The sequence below is a fragment of the Myiozetetes cayanensis genome, unplaced genomic scaffold (assembly GCF_022539395.1).
Source record: "Myiozetetes cayanensis isolate MyiCay16 unplaced genomic scaffold, myiCay2020 scf7, whole genome shotgun sequence".
Lineage (NCBI taxonomy): Eukaryota > Metazoa > Chordata > Aves > Passeriformes > Tyrannidae > Myiozetetes > Myiozetetes cayanensis.
Genome location: NW_026087964.1, coordinates 5171188 through 5189923, shown reverse-complemented (window position 1 = coordinate 5189923; position 18736 = coordinate 5171188). Strand labels below are relative to the sequence as shown.

Genomic DNA, 18736 nt, shown 5'->3' with positions numbered 1-18736 from the left:
GAATTCACCTTACAGCAATTTCCACTTCCAAACACTGAAGAAACTGGAGAAAACTACAATTAGTGGATGTTCTAGAATTCATTATTTGCTGGCTGACTTTACATGCTTTACTGTAAAAAGGGACTGAGCAATAACCATTGAATGTCTTCCTTTAGCTTAGCAGCTGGCCTAGCCATAAATCATGCAGGGAAAACGGATAGAATCGATCTGATTTTCGCCATCCATCATTACATGTCTGCTCTAAATTTAGCCAAGGCTCCCTTTATTCAACAGAAGTGCCTGTAATCTACACAGGTATTGCACCAAATGCCTCACAGCAAAGAGAGAAGCTAAGGTGTATTTACTTAAATGGTTAAATAATAAATGCAATTCTGAGCTCTACAAAGATTTCCGAGGAGTTTTATGCTGAACTGAGGTCAACAATCTCTAAGGTGAGTCACGCTCTGGGAGAGCCCCTCTTCTGCAAAAGATCACAGCAAAAGCCTACAGAGCTCACTGCAACCATCTACTTTCAGTCAGGAACAAGGTAGGTAATGATGAACTGTACCCAAGATGTAGGTTCAAAATTAAGATATGGCATAATGGTGCACTAGGACAAAGCAACATCTGTGCATACAAACTCTTTAAATCAGTCAATAACAAGGCTGAGAGGTGCCTCCCCTCCCAATAGCATGAGGTGAGGCAAATGGAGCGCCTAAAAATATTTACGTGTTTAAAAAGTGACAGACAAACCCTAAAAGACAACAAACCAAACTTCCCCCACCCAAAATTAAAACACAGCCCCATACAGGACTACATTGCATAGATTACTCTTAGGGGCATCAGCATGGCAGAGCTGGGAACAGGCCACCCCCTGGGCAGGTGACTGCATTTTGCAGCATGGAATCCCAAGCCAAAAGCACAATATTCAGCTGTGAGTTGGCTAAAGTTGTGTGCATATATTCAGCCAAACCATGCTGTACAGCATATTTCGGTGGTTCTGAACATGTTTTTTCCCCCCCTTAGCACATTCCTGTTGCCCTCATGAGCCTCTGAATGAGAGCTGTCCTACCACAGCAGCCAACGAGCGACAATGATGAAGACCAGTGAGCAATATTTACGGTGCAGAAACATGAGCAGAGAACTCTCAAACCTCAGGGCAGCTCCTCTGCTTTCATCCCTAGGGTGTGCTGGGAATTGACAGATGGGAACTGCACTTCACCAAACCCTGCACGGCAAAGAGAAGCTACCACAACACTCTCCTAATACCAGTGACAGACATGGCGCTGCTGCATTCAAAGCCTTTCCTTCTCCAGATTACACGAGTTTCACAAGAATCCTACCTTGTTACCAACACAATGAATCAAACCTCCCTGACCTCTAACTTTCCATCGCATTAATAATCTACAGGAGTGAAACAGCAGTCACAAGGAGTTATATTTCCTATGAAACCACAGTAAAGAATTTATTACTCAACACAGAGGAAGACATAAGAAAAAAAGAAAAGGTTCAGGGCACAGATTTGGTACTAACTACAGTCTGAAGTCAGGTGGTACATGGCTTGATCTCCTTGAGTTTATTGCAAAGAAATATTTATTCTTCCTATTTCTAGCACAACAGCTTGAAATGGTGCTGCACACATACCCTTCCCAGAGCACAGGCATCCAACCAGGACACCAGTTATCATCAGCTGGGACCAACCCACCCCAGGATATCCCAGCATGTGAATAGTCACCAGCTGCTGCACCAAGATGAGCCTCCCAAATCCATTGCAATGGACTGGGAAGAGCTCAGGAGTTGAGGAGTGACGGTGGCACTGAAGGAAATTTCACAACCTCTGTCCTCCCCAGCTGCTCATCAAGGGTGTTCATTTGGGTGCTTCTCAAAGGAACCAATCCTGCCTGACCTGTCCTGGTCAAAGCTATTCCCCTAACCTCTGGGTAAGGAGCAGGTGGCTAAATAATAAGGAAACTGAAATGATAATAAAGCTGCTAAGGAGAATCAGGTCCTGCTGCCATTGAGGTGGCACACTGTCTCTGCAGAGGTGCTCATCCTGGCATGGAAGGTGATAGGGAAAAAAAAAGCAAGGCCTTTCCCTTTGAACAGTGGTCTGACATGCACTTCTGACGTCCAAGGCTAGAGGTAGCAACAGGGCTAATGCAAGTCCTGACCCATATAAAGAAATGAATAACTATCAGATCCCTCTAGAAGCAAAACTTTCTAGTATCCCTGAAGTGCTTTTAACACCATCACGCTTCTAACACTGGAGGCCTTCCTAAAGCAATGACTCTCTCTCTACAATAGACCAACCAGTCCATCCTACTTGGGAAGAGCAGGGAAAGAGGAAATCTCCCCTCCACACCCTGAGGTGCTCTCTGGTGCTGCTGTGGGGCTGAACCTGATCCACTGACAGCTGCTGGTGCCTCCTGGTATCTGCATCTTCCCACACCTCCAAGCCAACCCTCAGCCAGCTGGGTGCTGACTCCAGTGACCAGGCAGAATCAGCAGACAGAGGTACCTCTGCATTCTCATCGTGCTGTGCTCGTGAAGCCTGGTTGCAGGAGATGCTGAGCCTTCCTGAGACGGTGTCTGGGGATCTTCAGCCCTTCTGAGGTAACTGGGCTGTTGGGACAGCCAGGACTCCCAGGGACACTGCTGCAGTGAGTGCTCTCTCCTTGAAAATAAGTACAGGCTTTTTTTCCAGCCGGGGGAAGCCTGTGAAGGCAACCTACCATCCTTCAGGGAGTGCTTCCCCATGGCCGCCCCACTGCAGCTCCCACTGTAAATGAACACGTGGCTTGCCTGCAGCCCTGTTACTTCTCCACATTTACAGTGAGTATTTAATCTCTGAGGGGCTGTTATATTTATACCTAACTCAGCCAAACACAGCCCTGGTGTAATGTTGCTCCAGTGTGTCCCATGTGTGGATGCCAAGGTAAAGGGCTCTGCTGGAGCCCTATACAGCAAAGGAGGGCAAACACTGGGTCAAGACTTCACCTCCTGTCACAAGCTTTAGAATCCCACAGTGGTTTGGGTTGGAAGGGGCCATAAGGATCTTGTAGCTCCAACTCCCTGCCACGGGAAGAAATACCTTTCAATAGGTCAGGGTGCAGACCCCAGCAAGGCCTCCCAAGCAGCACGAACCTCCATCACCACACATTGCTTCAATCTTTAACTCTCAGCAAACCGGTGGCAATGCCCCCATGTAAAGCCAGAGCCTTGCTGTGGTGCAGAAGAACACATACCTGGGTGCCCCGTCTTGTTAAAATCAATGCATTTCTGCATCCCTCTCCCAGCACAATAAACCAAGTATGCCTTAGGTATAATTCTACTGAACTCCACTACTCCAGACTGAAACCAGCACATTTATTTAACGTGGCAGTGTAAGAAAATTCTACATCCATAAATACATGAACATCTGTCAGGCTGGGCACAGACAATGGACCTGTTGTGGATGATGCATTAGCAGAAAATGAAAATTACATGTGTAAATCTCAACATCTCTAAAATTAAAAAACGGCAAAAAACCACTTTGCCACGTGTTCAGACTACCATGCCAGACCAATCAGGCCAAAACATCCCTACAAAAGCCTAATCCAAGATCTCCTGTGATAACCATCTATTCACCACTTCACATCCACGCGAATGGGATTCCTTGGAGCCCCAGCCCCAATATCAGTCCCAAGAGCCAATGATTTGAAAGACATCTGTAAAATAAATTAATGGAGTGAGTAGGTAACAGGCCACATCTCATTCCATTGGGAAGACGTACAGGAAATGAAGGGCAGGCTGTTCAGGGCTAGTGAAAGCAGATACTTTAATACCGTGCAGCGTCAGGCTGTGGCAAGCTCATTCACCAAGGATCTGTGGAAAGGGGATCAACTTACAAATATGAGCAGTGCTACAGCAAGAAGAGATGCAAGTCCACACAAATCTGGGTGGAAATGCAGTATTTTGAAGATCTGTTGGATTTTCTCAGCTACAAAGACATACTAAATGCCCTGTACCCAATGCTAAGACAGGGTAGAATGAATGTATCTAAGAGCAGGTTCACAGCTACAAGTCCTTCCCAATGCACCAGTGTTCCCTAAAACATCATAAATTCACCTTGCAGGCAGCTGATAGCAAACACACAGAGCAAACTCCACCGGTTTACTCCACCACTGCACTTTCCATTTACGTCACAAGTTTCCACTAAATATCCAAAGAGCACTTGGACCTATACTGAAGGATGCCCCTAAGTAATACACTCAACTCCCAGCAAGAGACAAGGGATTTAAGCCCATGATTAAGTTAAAGCAAATGCTCCACTGAATCTTTAAGCCAAACTGTCCCAAGAGTTCAGTCTCAGAGAACATGGGGGGTTATGTAAGATTTTTTTAAATTTCACTGAAATCCTCTTTAGCTATTTGAGTTATCCATGAAAAAATGTTCCCACTTCTCAAGAATCCTTGCAGATGCTTTGATGTTTTTCAGACTACTGATGGCTCAAAAAAAGCCCCATAAAAGCTGATGTAAAACCTGATGATGGCTTATTCCCAAATGGAAATCGCTGTCCGAGAGGCACAGCTTGATCTTATCCTCCAAACACTGGCAGGTTCTGAAACCACACCAGATGTAGATTTTCATAGCCATTAAGTGAATCTAATTGACTTTACAGGCAGCAAAAGCTTGAAAAGGTGTTTTACAAATACCCCTTTTAAAGAGTTTGGATTTAAAAAAAAAAATCTCTCATCAGCATCCCTATTGTACAATAACTTATTCCCTGCTCACTTTCTCCCTTTAACAAATCCCACCACTAACGATGTAATTCCGACAAGGAGGACTTTACCAGCCAGAGATCTGCCGTGCTTTTATTGCTGTCTCTAACTAACAGTCATCTGAATTGCTTAGCACTTAGAAATGCCAGGTGCTCCAAACCAGGCTGTTTTCAAAAGCTTCTCTTTGCAGTTCTACTATTTAACATTATTTTAAATTGAAAGACTACAGATTTAGGTCTTCCCTGGATTCCCACTAGAAGTGTTACACAGTGTTTCTGCTGCTGTTATCTAGTTCCAGGGAGGATGAACAGATTTGGCACCTCCAAAAAAAGAACAAAAAGCCCTGATCTCAGCAAATGAAGTGGTTGGTTTGTTGTTTTCTCATATTCTGACTGCAATAATGATTTTATATATCCTGTTAAAATGGGAAGAATTAGGTTTATAGGAAAAATCCTGGCAATAAAGATCAGCAGATACATCTGGAAGTGATATGGGTCAGATGCTTTAAAGAAGGTGTAAGAAATCCTGTTGTTGGCAGTTCATTTGCCTTTAGACAAAATGTTCTCCCCCTGCCACCATTGACAAGTGGATTTGTGCACTGATGGACTGCTTTCAGCTTAGCAGAGACAATATCCTCGTGCTGCTGACTGCTATTTATTTTCTCATCTTTGCTGTTCTGAGTCTTCTACCAAAAAAAAATAAAGTCTTGCACTCACCATGCAAAATATCTGAACAGCAAACTAAGAGGAGGAAAGTACATATACAATGAAATTAGGCAAAAGGACATAAAAGTATAAGAGGAAGATCAGAGATACAGAGGGATGCTGTGTACGGGACCACCACTTGTGGGAAATGCCAGAAGTGATGAATGAAACAAGAACCAGACAAAAAAAAAAGCACTGGAGAATTCAACACAGGGCTGGACAATAAAGACAATGAGAATTCAAAGTATACAAAATCCAAATATTGCAGTTTGATCCAAGACTGGAAACATGGGATACAGAACTGCTGTGGTAGGGGAAGGACATGAGGAAAAAAAATGGGGAAAATAAATACTTCAAGGAACTCCTGTTGGTTCCCAGTAGTAGATGTTATTATCTGATAGCTGTTGAAACGAGTGTTGAATGCAAGGTGCACTGAGGAGCCACAAACAGCCAGACAGCTGGTTCACTGCCCCCCATTTCAATTAGCAGTGCTAGCACAGAGCCCAAGAGCTGCAACAGCAAAAAGCAAATAAACTTGCATGGCTGCTGCTGGTTTCCATGTCAGGCTTTGAGCACACTGGCAAGAGAGAGTGGGAGCAGCCTGTGTAGCAATTACCGGTGATCAAGGATAAATCCAGGCAAGTGGCTTACTTAAAAACGCAGTTTTTGTCAATGCAAAACAATTTACACATTTGTCCTGGATTCACCAAAGCTGCAAAATGAGAGGCAGAGGAAAGGCAGGCTGGCACTAATCCTGCACACAGCTCAGCCCCCAGTGTGCCTGGCTGGGACACCAGCACACTTCTCGGTCCTCCCAGGGATCACAGGGGGTGTCCCAGCAGCCTCCACTTCAGAGATGGAGCCCTGCAACACCACTTCTTCAACTACTACACTGGTATAAAATACCTAAATATGTAATTTAAACAGGGCCTGGGATCCAGGCAATCCCAGCACTGACTCAGTATAGATTTAATAGTGCCATGCAAAGAGCAACAGAGGGACCTGCCTGATGGGTAACAAACACTAACTGTACCATGGCTCTACCATAATCAGTATTTTTTAAGCATACACTTGGGTCTGACCTTTGCTTCTTAAGGAAGCCTGTAACAGAGCCAACAGTTTCATTTTGGGCTGAAGAAAAGCATTCTACTCCCCACTAAACACAGATACTTGCTTCTTCATAGTAAAAAAAATGGAGAGGGACTAGTGAATCAGCTTGATTTGGACCAAAACTGTCCTCCCTGTTACTTTCCAGTTCCTGAACTGAAAAATCATTTTCTCATAAAACCTCTGGTTTTCAGTTTTGCCACTTGGATAAGTCATAGAAACTGCACATGAATTTTAAGTGACAAATACTACTTGCAAGTTATCATTTCAAGCAGGACACGCTGACGTGCAACTAATGCACTGTATTATTCTATTAACATTTACACTGCTGCAAATCCAATTTTAAATAACAATATCTCATGTAGCCACTTAAAAAATACAACTGCAATATATGTTTCCCATTACCTATTTTGAAATGTCTCCTTTCACTCACACAATCCCACTTCAAAGCAGAAGCCCAGCTTGGCACTAAACCATGGGAGTCTCAGGTCTAAATTTTAGAATTCTCCTGTAAGAAATAATTTTTTTTTCCAATTTTTGAAAGAAACACTCTTCAGTTATAGAAGACAGTGAATGATACTGTATATTGCTGTCATAAATTGTTAATTGATTGCTGGGGTCCAGCAGGTCAATAGATGACTTAAAAGAATGGCTCAAAGCCATCTGTAACAGATACCACAGCTTGTACCTGGCTCTAACCAGACCACTACGAACTAATTTTTGATGCACCCTTATTAAAGGACATGAGGCTTCATGGTGATTCCACTTGGCCCTTAGCAAAACACAAAACCACCCAAACAAACAAACAAACAAGCCACCAAAACCCCGAAACCCAAACCCTATTATTTTGTTACAGGGAATAGATTTGTAAATAGAAACTGGGTAAGATGTACTGCTATCTTTAGATTCTCTTTAAGAATCCTTTCAGTAGCCACCTGTCAGGACAACAAAACGATTCCTCAGCTTTCTATTGGGGGGGGGGACAAAAAAAAAAAGGGGGGGGAAATCTAAAAATACATTTGAAGCTCCCTGTTTCACTGATGCAGAAAGTGACAGCAAAGACTCATCCATTCCAGAACCAGACACCAGCAAAACACTCCAAGTCTCTCTTTTTACTGTAGACTGGAAGGGAGTAGCATCAAACATGTGATTATTTGTAACAGATCCCCAGCACTGCATTACCAAAATAAAAGCATGGGCTTTTGGATACACCCATAAACAACGCTGAGAGCTCCTGGAGTCCATGAGGGGCTCTTGGACACCCTGACAGATGGTTCCCATCCAGAGTAATTAAATATGACCTGCCCAAATCAAGATCTCAGCCTACAAAAGGAACTTCACAAATCCACTCTGAAATCTGGGGAGATTTTGAATGGTTTGTCTTCTTAAAAATCAGGCCATGCATTTAGACTTTTACAAGAAAACAGAATTTTTCAATGTATTTAGAGGCCTTCAAGTAGAGAGCAATACCAAATGGCAGTTTCTAAGTCCTCAGGCTGCTGGTCTTGCACGCTGGCAGGAACCAAGTAACACTCTTGGGTAACCCTAAGAGGCTGAATATAATAAATAAATAACATGTTTGGGAATAAGATTTTTTCAGTTCATGCTCCTACATCCAAAATCCAGTGTCAATAGGGGCTCAAAGTTTGGTACCTTTAAACGCCTGCCACCAGTTAGATATCTGACACAAAATCTAAATTTAGGCTATTATGAAAATCTTAACCTGAAACAGACTTTTGGGTAATTGTTTTAAATTTTGGTCATTCCTAAGAAAGCAAGAGAAAGAAGCAGCAAACCCTTTATCAGGGTAGTACATTTGCATTTAAACTTGTGCAGAAAATTCTGGAGTCAGAACCTTTTTAGGTTTACTCACTAAGACAGTAGTGAGAAATTGCATACAATCATGCCAAAACCCATCCAACATAGGAGAAAACATTAAAAAAATTACTCAAAGCCAGAAAAAAAAAAAAACCAAACCAAAACAGAACACCTGATGTTCCTGCCTCCATGTTCATAGGTCTCAGTGTGGCTTGTTTGCTGGTCCTGAGAAGCTAACTGTGCCTAAAAAACTACTAATGTTCAATTTACACAACTGGTTACTTCTTGTACTGAAGATTAATGACCAGCACTGGCACATACTAGGAATTTTAAACATCTGCAGGCAGAGCTGACATTCAGGAGCATCATATCCACCCAGTCATGGCTACAGCTCAAACACCACTGCATTAACTGATGGTCAGGTCAGTGAGGGACTGACTAGACTGACTACTTTTAGAGAGAATTTTTGAACACGTGGACCAAAAAGAAAAAAAAAAAAGGGGGGGCGGGGGGGGAAAAGAAAGAAGAAGATTATATTGCTCTACAAAATTTACTATGAAATCTATTTTCATCTAATTTTGATATGGGACTCTGCCAAAGCTTGTGGATCTAAAGGAAGAGCTATTTTTGTCTTATGGATACGTGCATTGAGGAATGGGTTTGTGCATATGTTCCTGCTCCAGTGATAAATAAATAGGAGGGGAGGGCAGGCTGCAGCAGCTTGCCCATAAACATGCTTATCCTATTAGCATGGATGACACAGCCTGGAATCTCCACTTAACAGGCAACTCCAGCTTTCCCATGTTGGCCCTCGGCTGACAGCACTGCACTTCCACTCTGCACTACGTGACCCCCCCCAAAGTGGAAAAAAATTAATAATAAGTGTTTTGTGGGGCAGAAAGACCCTGCAGGCCCTCCAGTGGGTTGAGCAGTGCTGGCCCATGTGGCTCAGCATTGCAAGGGACCCAGGCTGTGTCACCTCCAGATCTACACAGCACTTATCTTTAGGGCTGCAGGGTTGGGCTGGGACCCGGCAGAGCTGCCTGTGGCGGGGGCATCCCTTGGTCAGCTCTGGGAATGTGGGATGGGGGTCAGGAGCAGCGCTGTGCCTTGCTCACCGTGCCCATGCTCCACGCTTGCAGGATGGGGCTGCCTCCAGATGGAAAAGCCAAGGCTCAAACACAGCAAAATGAGGCAGCCACGCGTGGTAGAGTGCCAGTGTCAGATGAGGTGGGTTTTGAGAGGCAACTCGACTCTAAAGACATTTGACATTATTCAAATGAAACCAAAATATTTCAGTCCATTGCTAACACTGGACAAAGCATATCCCTAACGCTTGGAAACATGAGTTGTTTTTCCTATTGCTTCCTGAGAAACTCTGCACTGGCAACGAGAGATGCCAAACCAGAAAGTTCCTGCGCTCCTAAACTGTAGAAACCCAAAAGCAACAGTGAGAATTGCTGAGCAGCAGCAGCATCCCTGACCATCCTCTCGCAGTAAGCCAGCTTTGGAAGTACTTTCTGACAAAATACTTCGCACTATAAATTACATGAGAGGTCTGTAATCCTAATCTTGTAGGATCTTAAATGAAGATTGCATCCCCTGAAGCACACTCACTGAATTGCAGAGAGATGCCAGCAGTGAAATGCTCACAGGACAGACCCACCTCCGCCTGAGGAGACCCAGCCTCTGCTCCCAGCAGTGGTGTGGAGCAGAGCTGGAAACACCCAGGCAGAGATAAGGACACAGCCTCTCCCATGGGTTTTCCAGCTCCCAGCCTCACGCAGAACTCCTCGCTGACCTAAGCACTGTGTGGGAGAGGCACAAAGGAAAATCCCAATACAGGACAGACAGCTCAGGGGTTTGGCAGATGCGTGAGGTCAGGGCACTTCGTAAGCCAGCAAGAAATGCTGAAGATAGGGATGCTTCAGATTCCAGCTGCTTCTTGGGAACGAGAGTGGGGCAGGGCTCTCCAAAAACACATTCCTCCACTGGGAAGCAGCAGCCCTGAGCCTTCTCTGGCGTCAGGTAACTGAGCCCTTTCTTTGCAAAGCAAGGGCTGCTCTATTCTTTCCAAACAATGTTATCATTTGGCAGCTTCCCTCCTGCTTATCTGTCAGCTTGAGCATTACCCAGAATGTGGAAGAACTGGGCTCTGTGGCCGACCCTCTGCCCGGGGGCTCAGTGGTGGGGAGAAACACTCCCCCTGGCCCCCTCTCCCTGGGGCTGCCAAAGGGTTTGGGCACAGCAGAGCAAGGACAGATCTGGGGCTGAGGATCTCCTCCTAAGGTACACCCTGTATTTTTCCTGTATCCCAAAACTCATCGGTGCTCATCCCACAGCCTCTGCAGAGCTCAGCACCCACAAAGCAAGGCTAGCAGGAACCACATGATTTATACCCAGCTGCTCACCTTGCAGACATCTGGGTTCAATCCCTCTGGCATTGAATCCACTGCCAACTGGCCTGATCCAAGAGCAAAACGCAAATATTTGCTTGTTAACCAGACAAACATCCCACTGAACCCGAGGAACACCTCAAAAGGCAGGAGCAGTAAATAGGATCTCACCTCCTCACCACAACTCTGACTCCACTTCAACTGGTGTTCTTTCTGGCAGAAGGACATCAAACCAAAACCTCTGCCAAGAAGGACAGGACATCCCTCCGTTGGGCTTGGCTGAGCACTGTGCCACCCAAGAGCAGCAGAAATTGAACCCTAACAAGCCATCCCCCAGCAGCACCTCTTCTGAAGGGCCTGTCCCCCGGGGAGGTTGGGCTTTCTGTGCAGGCACTTCATCTGCACCCTTATATACTGGGGACAAAGGGCAGCAGGATCAGAAAGCTCTGCTCACCCCTGGATGGAGGCAGGAGAGCAGAGGCACCCATCTTGTCCCAGCATGAAGCAACCAGAGGCACCCACAGAGAAAGAGCTGCAGATGTGCAGCCACTGCTGAAAATCACAGCCCTCAGCACAGCGAAGATAATGTGACCTGACACCTCCTGCAGCAACTACTCCAGCTTTGTCTGCTACACTGGGCAAGGCAGATGCCCTCAACACTCCAGCAGGTCCTGCAGCCTCAGCTCTCCAGGCTGCCCATCTGTGCTGTCTGTCCATCTTCCCCTGCAGCACTGGGCATTGCTAGGTAGCCACCCACCTCGTCACCAGTCCCCAAAACCCTGACAAAGGCCAGCTCCCACCACCACTAGATCTTTGCACCAGCAGGACAGATATGCACACCCCTCAGCAGACCCTGCTAGGACAGCCAGCAGCAGGAGACAACTCTCTAAACAACCACAGAAAGACATGCAAGTTCCTCAGCCAAAGCCCCAGCTCCACTCGCTTTGGAGAGCAGCGGTTTTGCTTTGGAGGCAAAGGAGTCCTGGTTTCCATCAGCACTCCAGCAGAGACCTCAGCCTCGCAAGAATCTCTCTAACACACCAACCACTGCAAAAAATATACAACACAACCAACTGGGACAGAAGCTTGAAGAGACACTGTAAAATTGATTAGTCATCAAAATCATCAGACCATAAAACAAGCTCCAGCTGTGCTCCTCTTTTTTACATAGATAAATGCAAAAGGCAGGGCTATTTTTAAAATAAATTTTGTTTGTTTGTTTGTTTACTAGAGCCTAAGTTACTCTGGTTGACAATTAAGCCCATTATCCAATTCCTTTCTTTTCCACCACCCCAGTGTCTTTTTTCATAGCCTTTGAAGAAGGAGAAAAAAAAGTGAGTTCCAATAAGTGCTATTTTAAAATGAAAAATGCAAGCTCACAAAAAGCTCAGGAAGGTGTTTGAGCCATTCAACCTTCTGTTCTAAGACCCCAGCATAAGAATCAACACAAACAATTCCTTTCACATTAAGAACAATTTCAAGTCACACTGCTGTGTACAAGCCCCAAGTTAAGCACTGGACCAAACATTCTGCCAGACCCTTGGCATAAGTGTTGGAGGGCAAGAGAAAACAAAGACTTAAATTTTGGCTAGTGTACTTCTGCAGAATCACTGTCAGCACATATTTTTCAGTTCACACAAAATCCAGCAGAGAAAAATTCAAACCATAACTAACTTGGAGGTGAGCGGTTCAGAAAAACTGCAGAAGAAAAACCCTAATACAATGTAAATCATGGAGCTGTTCAACACTAATCATTAACTTGGGTGCTTATGATATCCCATTGCAAACCTGGTCCTTTAGGTTTGGTTTTAAAACTGACCCACAGGTTTTGCAGATGCTTTCTCAAAACCAGCAAGAACCACCCCTTTTAATAGTTAAAATATCCCCTCACTGTAGATCCCTGCCTCACCAGAGGCTATTTGCTGTGGATGCTCTGTACAGCCATACCCCAGTCCTGGGCACCACAGGGAGCCCGCTGCAAACAAGAGGTTTTCAAGTCTGGCTACCGTGGATTCCAAGGGCAAAACCTCACCAAAGCCACAACCAACATCATGATCCAAGACCTTAAGACCATCTCCCAATTCTACCTTGGTGTTCATCACCCCAGGAAACAGGAATTCATAACCCCACCACAGAAGTTCTCCCTTCCTCTATTCTCCATGTTGGGGAAAAAAAATTTGAGCAGGTAAACACAGATCCTCTAAAGAAGGATCAGCAAGTTGCCTGGTTGTACTCCCAGCAAAAGCCAGGCCAAGCTGCAGTTACATCAGGTTGGGTTTAACTCATCTAGTCAAGCTCTGGCCATCTCCAGGCCTCTCTGTGCCTCTGTTCTTGCACCCCATTACCCTCACTGTGACAGGTTCTTCTTTTGACACCTCATTGAGAAAGCTCTCACTAATATCTCAGCTGCAGAAATACGAGGAGCCCTTCTCATTCCCACTGCAACCATTTCTGCCTGGGTGCTAATTTGTAAACTATGCAAATAAAAGAAAAACTTGGGGCTGGAATTCGTTTTATTGCCATTGTTCTGTCCTTTGGGTGGGATGGGCGACGCCAGTGTGGCTCATCACTGCCTTTCTCCGGTTGTTCAGCCAGCCAGCCTTCAAAGCACACAGAACTCCAGGATTTTCCAAGAGGACTGTATTTATGCTGCTATCCTATAGGAAAAAAACAATCCACCAACTGCATTTTCAGAGGAAACAGGAGCAAACTGCTGGATTCATGCCTTGTGCACAGCTACACCAAACAGCACTGCACGGCCTCATGGCACACAGACAGGCATCACTGAGGGTGCTGGTCCCAGCATGCAGGCACTCTTCTCCTCCCCAGCCCCCAAAGCCTCTCTGGTCTTTATCCAGTTATTACTCCAGCCAACTTGCTTAACACCACTATCATCAAGAACCTTTAACAAGCACCAACAATCCCATAAATCTGCTTTTTACGGCATGGCAGAAGCCTAATTACATGATTAAATTCTGTCAAAAATTACAGCCCACACACATTTGCTCTAAAATTGCAATTAGCCCTTTCAGGTACCAAATAAAAGCAATGCTAACATTTCAAAGACATGTTGGCAACACAGCTGAGCAGGATTACATTACTGACCCTAAACAAATTGAGGGCATTACTCTTCCTTTGAGCCCTTTTCCTTTATTTTCTGTATCTGTTAGTATTATAAATACAGGCACTGCAACCACTTTGACCACACAAATCCTGAGCATTAATGAGCAAAGCAGCTCAAACACCTATTAACTCCATATTACATGTTCTTATTCTAGTGGAGTCTCCTGCTACTTTCTCCAGCACAAGACCTTGCTGAACCTCACTACAGAGTTGCAGAGATGTGTTGGTATGAACACTTTTATTTCTGTGAACCACCTTTAATGAAGATTGAGCTTTTTAAATACAAGTCACACGTCACTTAATTTTTACAAAAACAAGCCCTGTAAATGAAACACAACCTGTGTGGAATATGGGACAAAGACCTGGACAAGATACACGCTATAATGGGAAACGGAATCTAAAGCGAGGACATGTTAAGCTATTTGGGGATTTTCCTACGAGGAGGAGCAACATTTTAGCAATGTTACATTTAGGAAAATGTAACACTGCACATTAGAAGTGAGGGAAAGTTTGTGGCTAGGATACCACCCGGGAATCCTCTAGAAGTGGCCGGGAAGAGGTCTGTCACACCTGGCGATCCGCAATGATACAGCAAAAACACAGTCACATGAAAAAAACAACACAGTAGATACCCAAGAAGAGAGCAGGTACCCTGAGAAGAGGGAACTAAGGCAGGATACTGGCATCGCCTTGCTCTCACAGCTCACCATTAGCACTCTGCGACCACCAAAAGCAAACCTCAAACCCCGAGTGACTGCCCAGGCATCCCCCTGCTCTGGTTTTCAACATGGGTGTGTGCCTACAACAAGGGAAATGGAGCCTGACAGGTTCTAAAGGGACTCTTTTTTTTTTTTTTAAATTATGTCATCATAATGGTTTTTTTACAGCTTAACCAGCAAATATTATAGTGAGATACTGTATTTTTAATTATATTCATATATGTAACAAATGGATGGACATATATTATGTCAAACTCATGCGGCAGCAGCCCTTTACATACCTGATCTGTACCTCTTCCAAAACACCTGCATTAAGGAATGTTCTTGAACAATATGGGAAAATGGGCACAGTAGCTAAAATGGGCTCCTCCGTGCATTTGGGCTAAAAGGCCTTTCATCTCCCTCTCTTCCTGCTGTCAGAGCTAATACCAAGTTCAAGGAGCAAAGAAATAGCAGGCTCAAGACATAAGGGCTGGGGTGGACCCAGCCAGCAGTGGAAAACCTGCATCCTCTACCATCAGTGTCCCCAAGCACCCACGCCCCAGTCCTTGGGCTGGCTGTGGGACCCGGCAGCGCTGTGCCCGGGGTGGGGGGGGTGGACAGAGGGTGCCTTGGATGACTAGGCACCTTGTAGGGGTAGTGAAAAAAACCAAACAAACAACAAAACCAAAACAACAAAAAGCCCAAGCCAAACCAAACCAAACCCAGAGGTGGCTTTGTGCCTGGTGTGGCTAAAGAGCTGCATTCTGGTGTCTTTTGAGCTTGCTCAGTGCTGCTGACAGGAGGAAAAGGCGCCAGCAGCAGGGAGCAGCCATGTTCCCCAGCAGGCTGGGAGAAGGAAGGCTCCCTCGGGGAATTTGTACTCACCTGGCGGTTTCATGTAATATTGCTCAATATCGGACATGTCCGTGTGCAGCGCACAATCGAGATAGTGCAGGATAACTTTTCTACTGAAGTAGTACCTCATGCCCATCAGAAAGATGGGCAAACAGCAGGTCAGCAGGAAGGACTTGGTCACAACAAAGCACATTACTATGGAGATAAGGAAGAGAAATAAACGACACCTGTCAGAAAAGAGAATTTAGTGTTGATTTCGGAATACAAAGTCATTATAAAAATAAATAAATAAAACAATCACAGTCAAAATAAACATTTGCAGTACACACACAATTCACGCTCTCGAGATTATCACGTTAATGGATAGTGCATCGCGACAAGGTAACCCGGAGAAGTTTATGGGGTCTTGAAAGGAGCCGGTGGGGAGGATGCTGCCACGCCACGGCAGGTCCCACCGAGCCCCCCGGAGCAGGGCCGTGGGGACCCCCAGGGCCCAGCACACCCCAGGCTCCCTTCGCTCTCCCCGGTGAGGCCGGAACGCAGCCGGGCGGCGGAGCCGCGCTGCGGGCACCGCTCCGCAGCCATGTGTTCGCCACTGCGGCAGTGCTATTTCCATCAGCACCGACTCCCAGGGCAGCCACCCCGCCCGCCCCCATCCCGCCGGGCTGCCGAACACCTGGGGGGCTTCTGCGGGTGCCCCCCAGCCGGCGGCTCCCCCCGGCATGGCCCCAGAGCCGCCGGCTGCGCCCCAACGCCTGCTGGGGGGTCCCCCTCCAGCGCGGGGCCCCGTCCTCCCCGATGTCTGGGGCACAGGGTGTGACCCTGCTGCACCCACCGAGGGCAGGAGACCACCCCAAAGCCCGCCCGGCGCGGGGGGCACATATTATTATTGGCACAGGGACGGGACACCTTGCAAGCATTATTTTGGGCACTGAACTCTGGGAGGTGAGGTGACCCCCCCCCTCCTCGCCTCGGCCCTGCCGTAGGAGGACACCCCCTCCGCACGCCGGGGGAGGGCTAAAGGGGGGCTTTCACTGGTGGGCCCGGCCGTCTCCAGGCAACGCCGGAACGCGGCTCGTCCCCCCCTCTCCGGGCTGCGCGGGGGCGGCCGGTGCGCTGCGCTCCTCCGCGCACCCCCCAGCCCCGCAATAACCACAAGGACGGAGTCTGCCCTCACCCCCGCGGTGGCCTTCAGCGCTCCCCACCCTTACAACCCGTGGTAGGGTCGCGCATCCCCCGGCGGCGCAAGGCTCGCATCCCGCTCCCATCCCGCCTGTCCCCGCCGCAGCGCTGCGGCTCCGCGGCCGCCCCGCACGATGCTGCGGCGCTCCCGCTCCCCGCACCGCCGCAGCGCGCCCGGGGCCGCGGGTCCCCGGCGCCTCCCGCCGCTCCGACCATTTTGTGAAGACCCACATCCAGGGAACGAACCCGGCGCCCCCCTCTCCCAAAAGGGAGCGGATACTCACCCGCCAGCAGCCCGTAGAGCAGCTGAGTGAGGGGCTGCTGCTTCAGCCCCCTGAACGCCGTGTTGGGGATCCGCTCCATGATCCCCTCGTAAAAGATGCGGCGCACCACCTCCTGCTCGGAGGGGTGGAATTCGCGGATATAGACATTGTCGCGCCGGGGGTCTTCTTTTGGTGGGGTGAGGGGAGGTGGTGGGGAGGGAGTGGAGCCGGCCAAAGAGGGCCACATTTGGGAGGAGGAAACAATGATCGTGTCTTTTTTGGATCCCGGGATTGATTCATGATCTTCCGCCACAATCTTGGTCTCACAAACCATCTTGGGAGACAGACAATGCATGCAAACCGGCCGCGGGGAAGGGGCGAGGAGAAAAACGGGAGGGGGAGGTCAGAAAATTAAGAGAAAAAATAATTTAAAAAAAAAAAAAAAAAAAAAGGAAAAGGGGAGGGGGAAGGAGCGGGGCGCGGAGCCGGCACGGAGACCCGCAGGCAGCGGGGCGCTGAGCTGCGCGGCCGGGCGGGACAGGAGGAAGAAGCCCCGCTGCATTTTGGAGAGGCATTTATAGAGCGGGGGGGGCCTCGGGTCCCCGGGGTCTTAGAGCCCCCCGCATTGGCTGCGCGGGGTCGCCATGTGATCGGGGGGGCGGGACACCTCCCCCTTTCCCCCCTCCCATCCCTGCACCGCCCCTTGCAAATTACTACGGCGCGGGGCTGCGCGGGCAGTCGGGGGTCGAACATCGCTGCCCGCACTCACCGGTGCGCCTGGAGCGGGGGGAAGGGGACGTCATTTCTTTATTTTGCTATGTATTTATCTACGTATATACTGCGAACGCACGGTGCGCCCGGCGGCTTTCTGGAACAGTCGCTGCGGGTGCGCGGCGCTGCGCGGGGCGCTGCGGGAGCCTGCGGGGCGCGGAGCGGCGGAGAGAGAGACTGGGCCGGCCCTGCACCGCGTCCCGCAGGGCTGCGGCACCGAGAGTCCCTGCGCGGAGCTCCGCGGGGCGCGGAGGGTGCCCCAGCTCCAGCCATCCCGCGTGGAACGCTGAGCGGGGGATGCAGCCGCGAGGCCCCCGGCGCCTCCTAAGCCAATCCCCCTCCCCATCCCTCGGTCAGTAACTTTTCCAGCCGTGCCCGCGCCGCTGCGCGAAGCGCGGCCGCCCCATCGCCCCCGCGCCCACCGCGGGGCGGAGAGAAGGGGGGAGGGGGGGGGGATTCGCAGGGAGGAGGACGGGCTCCTCCTCTTCACAGGACCCGAAAAGCTTCGGCCTCTCCCGGTTGGAACCGGCCGGCATCTGCCCGAGGCATGCGCTGTGCGCGGCCGGTGCAGGGTCGGGACTGGGCGGGGGATGCTGGGCGGGGAGACGGGAAAGCCCGGACCCCCCCGGTCTTGTGATGTGCATCCCCCGAGAGCTTCGTCTGCGCCTCCCCGTGCCCGGTGACAGCCCCCCGCGGTCGCAGCTGTGCCTGTCCTCAGACTTCACCTGTGCGTCCCACTGGGACTTGCACCCCCCTGCGAGCCTCAGCGGTGCCTCCACCTGCAAGGTGCTCCCGTACACGCCGTGAAAGTTTCCTCTGTGTCTCTTCCTCTGGTAACATGCACGTGTGCATCCTCCTTGCACCCAGCCGCCTTGGAGTTAACATTCCTGTATCCCCCTGCCAGTGCACGTGTCCCTGTGAGGTGCACCCATGCGCCCTCCCTACAAACTTCGTCCCTGCGTCTCCCGGGAGATGCACCCGCCCGTCAGGGAGTGCGGCTGTGTCTCTGGCATTCTGCGGGATCTGCTGCCCTGGAGCTCATGGGGTGCACTTTGGTCCTAGGGAAGATGCAGTGAC

The 18736-nt window shown here is 48.6% G+C and overlaps 1 protein-coding gene across 1 annotated transcript in view; it reads right to left on the bottom strand.

The window, feature by feature from the left end:
* Window positions 1-17526, bottom strand: part of NAT8L (N-acetyltransferase 8 like) — a 35460-nt gene extending 17934 nt beyond the window's left edge. Inside the window, exons 1-2 of the mRNA XM_050337819.1 lie at window positions 16910-17526; window positions 15474-15638 (exon numbers count right to left, since the gene is read on the bottom strand). Coding sequence (XP_050193776.1) covers window positions 15474-15638; window positions 16910-17243 — 499 coding nt within the window. The 5' untranslated portion in view covers window positions 17244-17526. The remainder of the gene's footprint in view (window positions 1-15473; window positions 15639-16909) is intronic.
* Between the last annotated feature and the right edge of the window lie 1210 nt (window positions 17527-18736).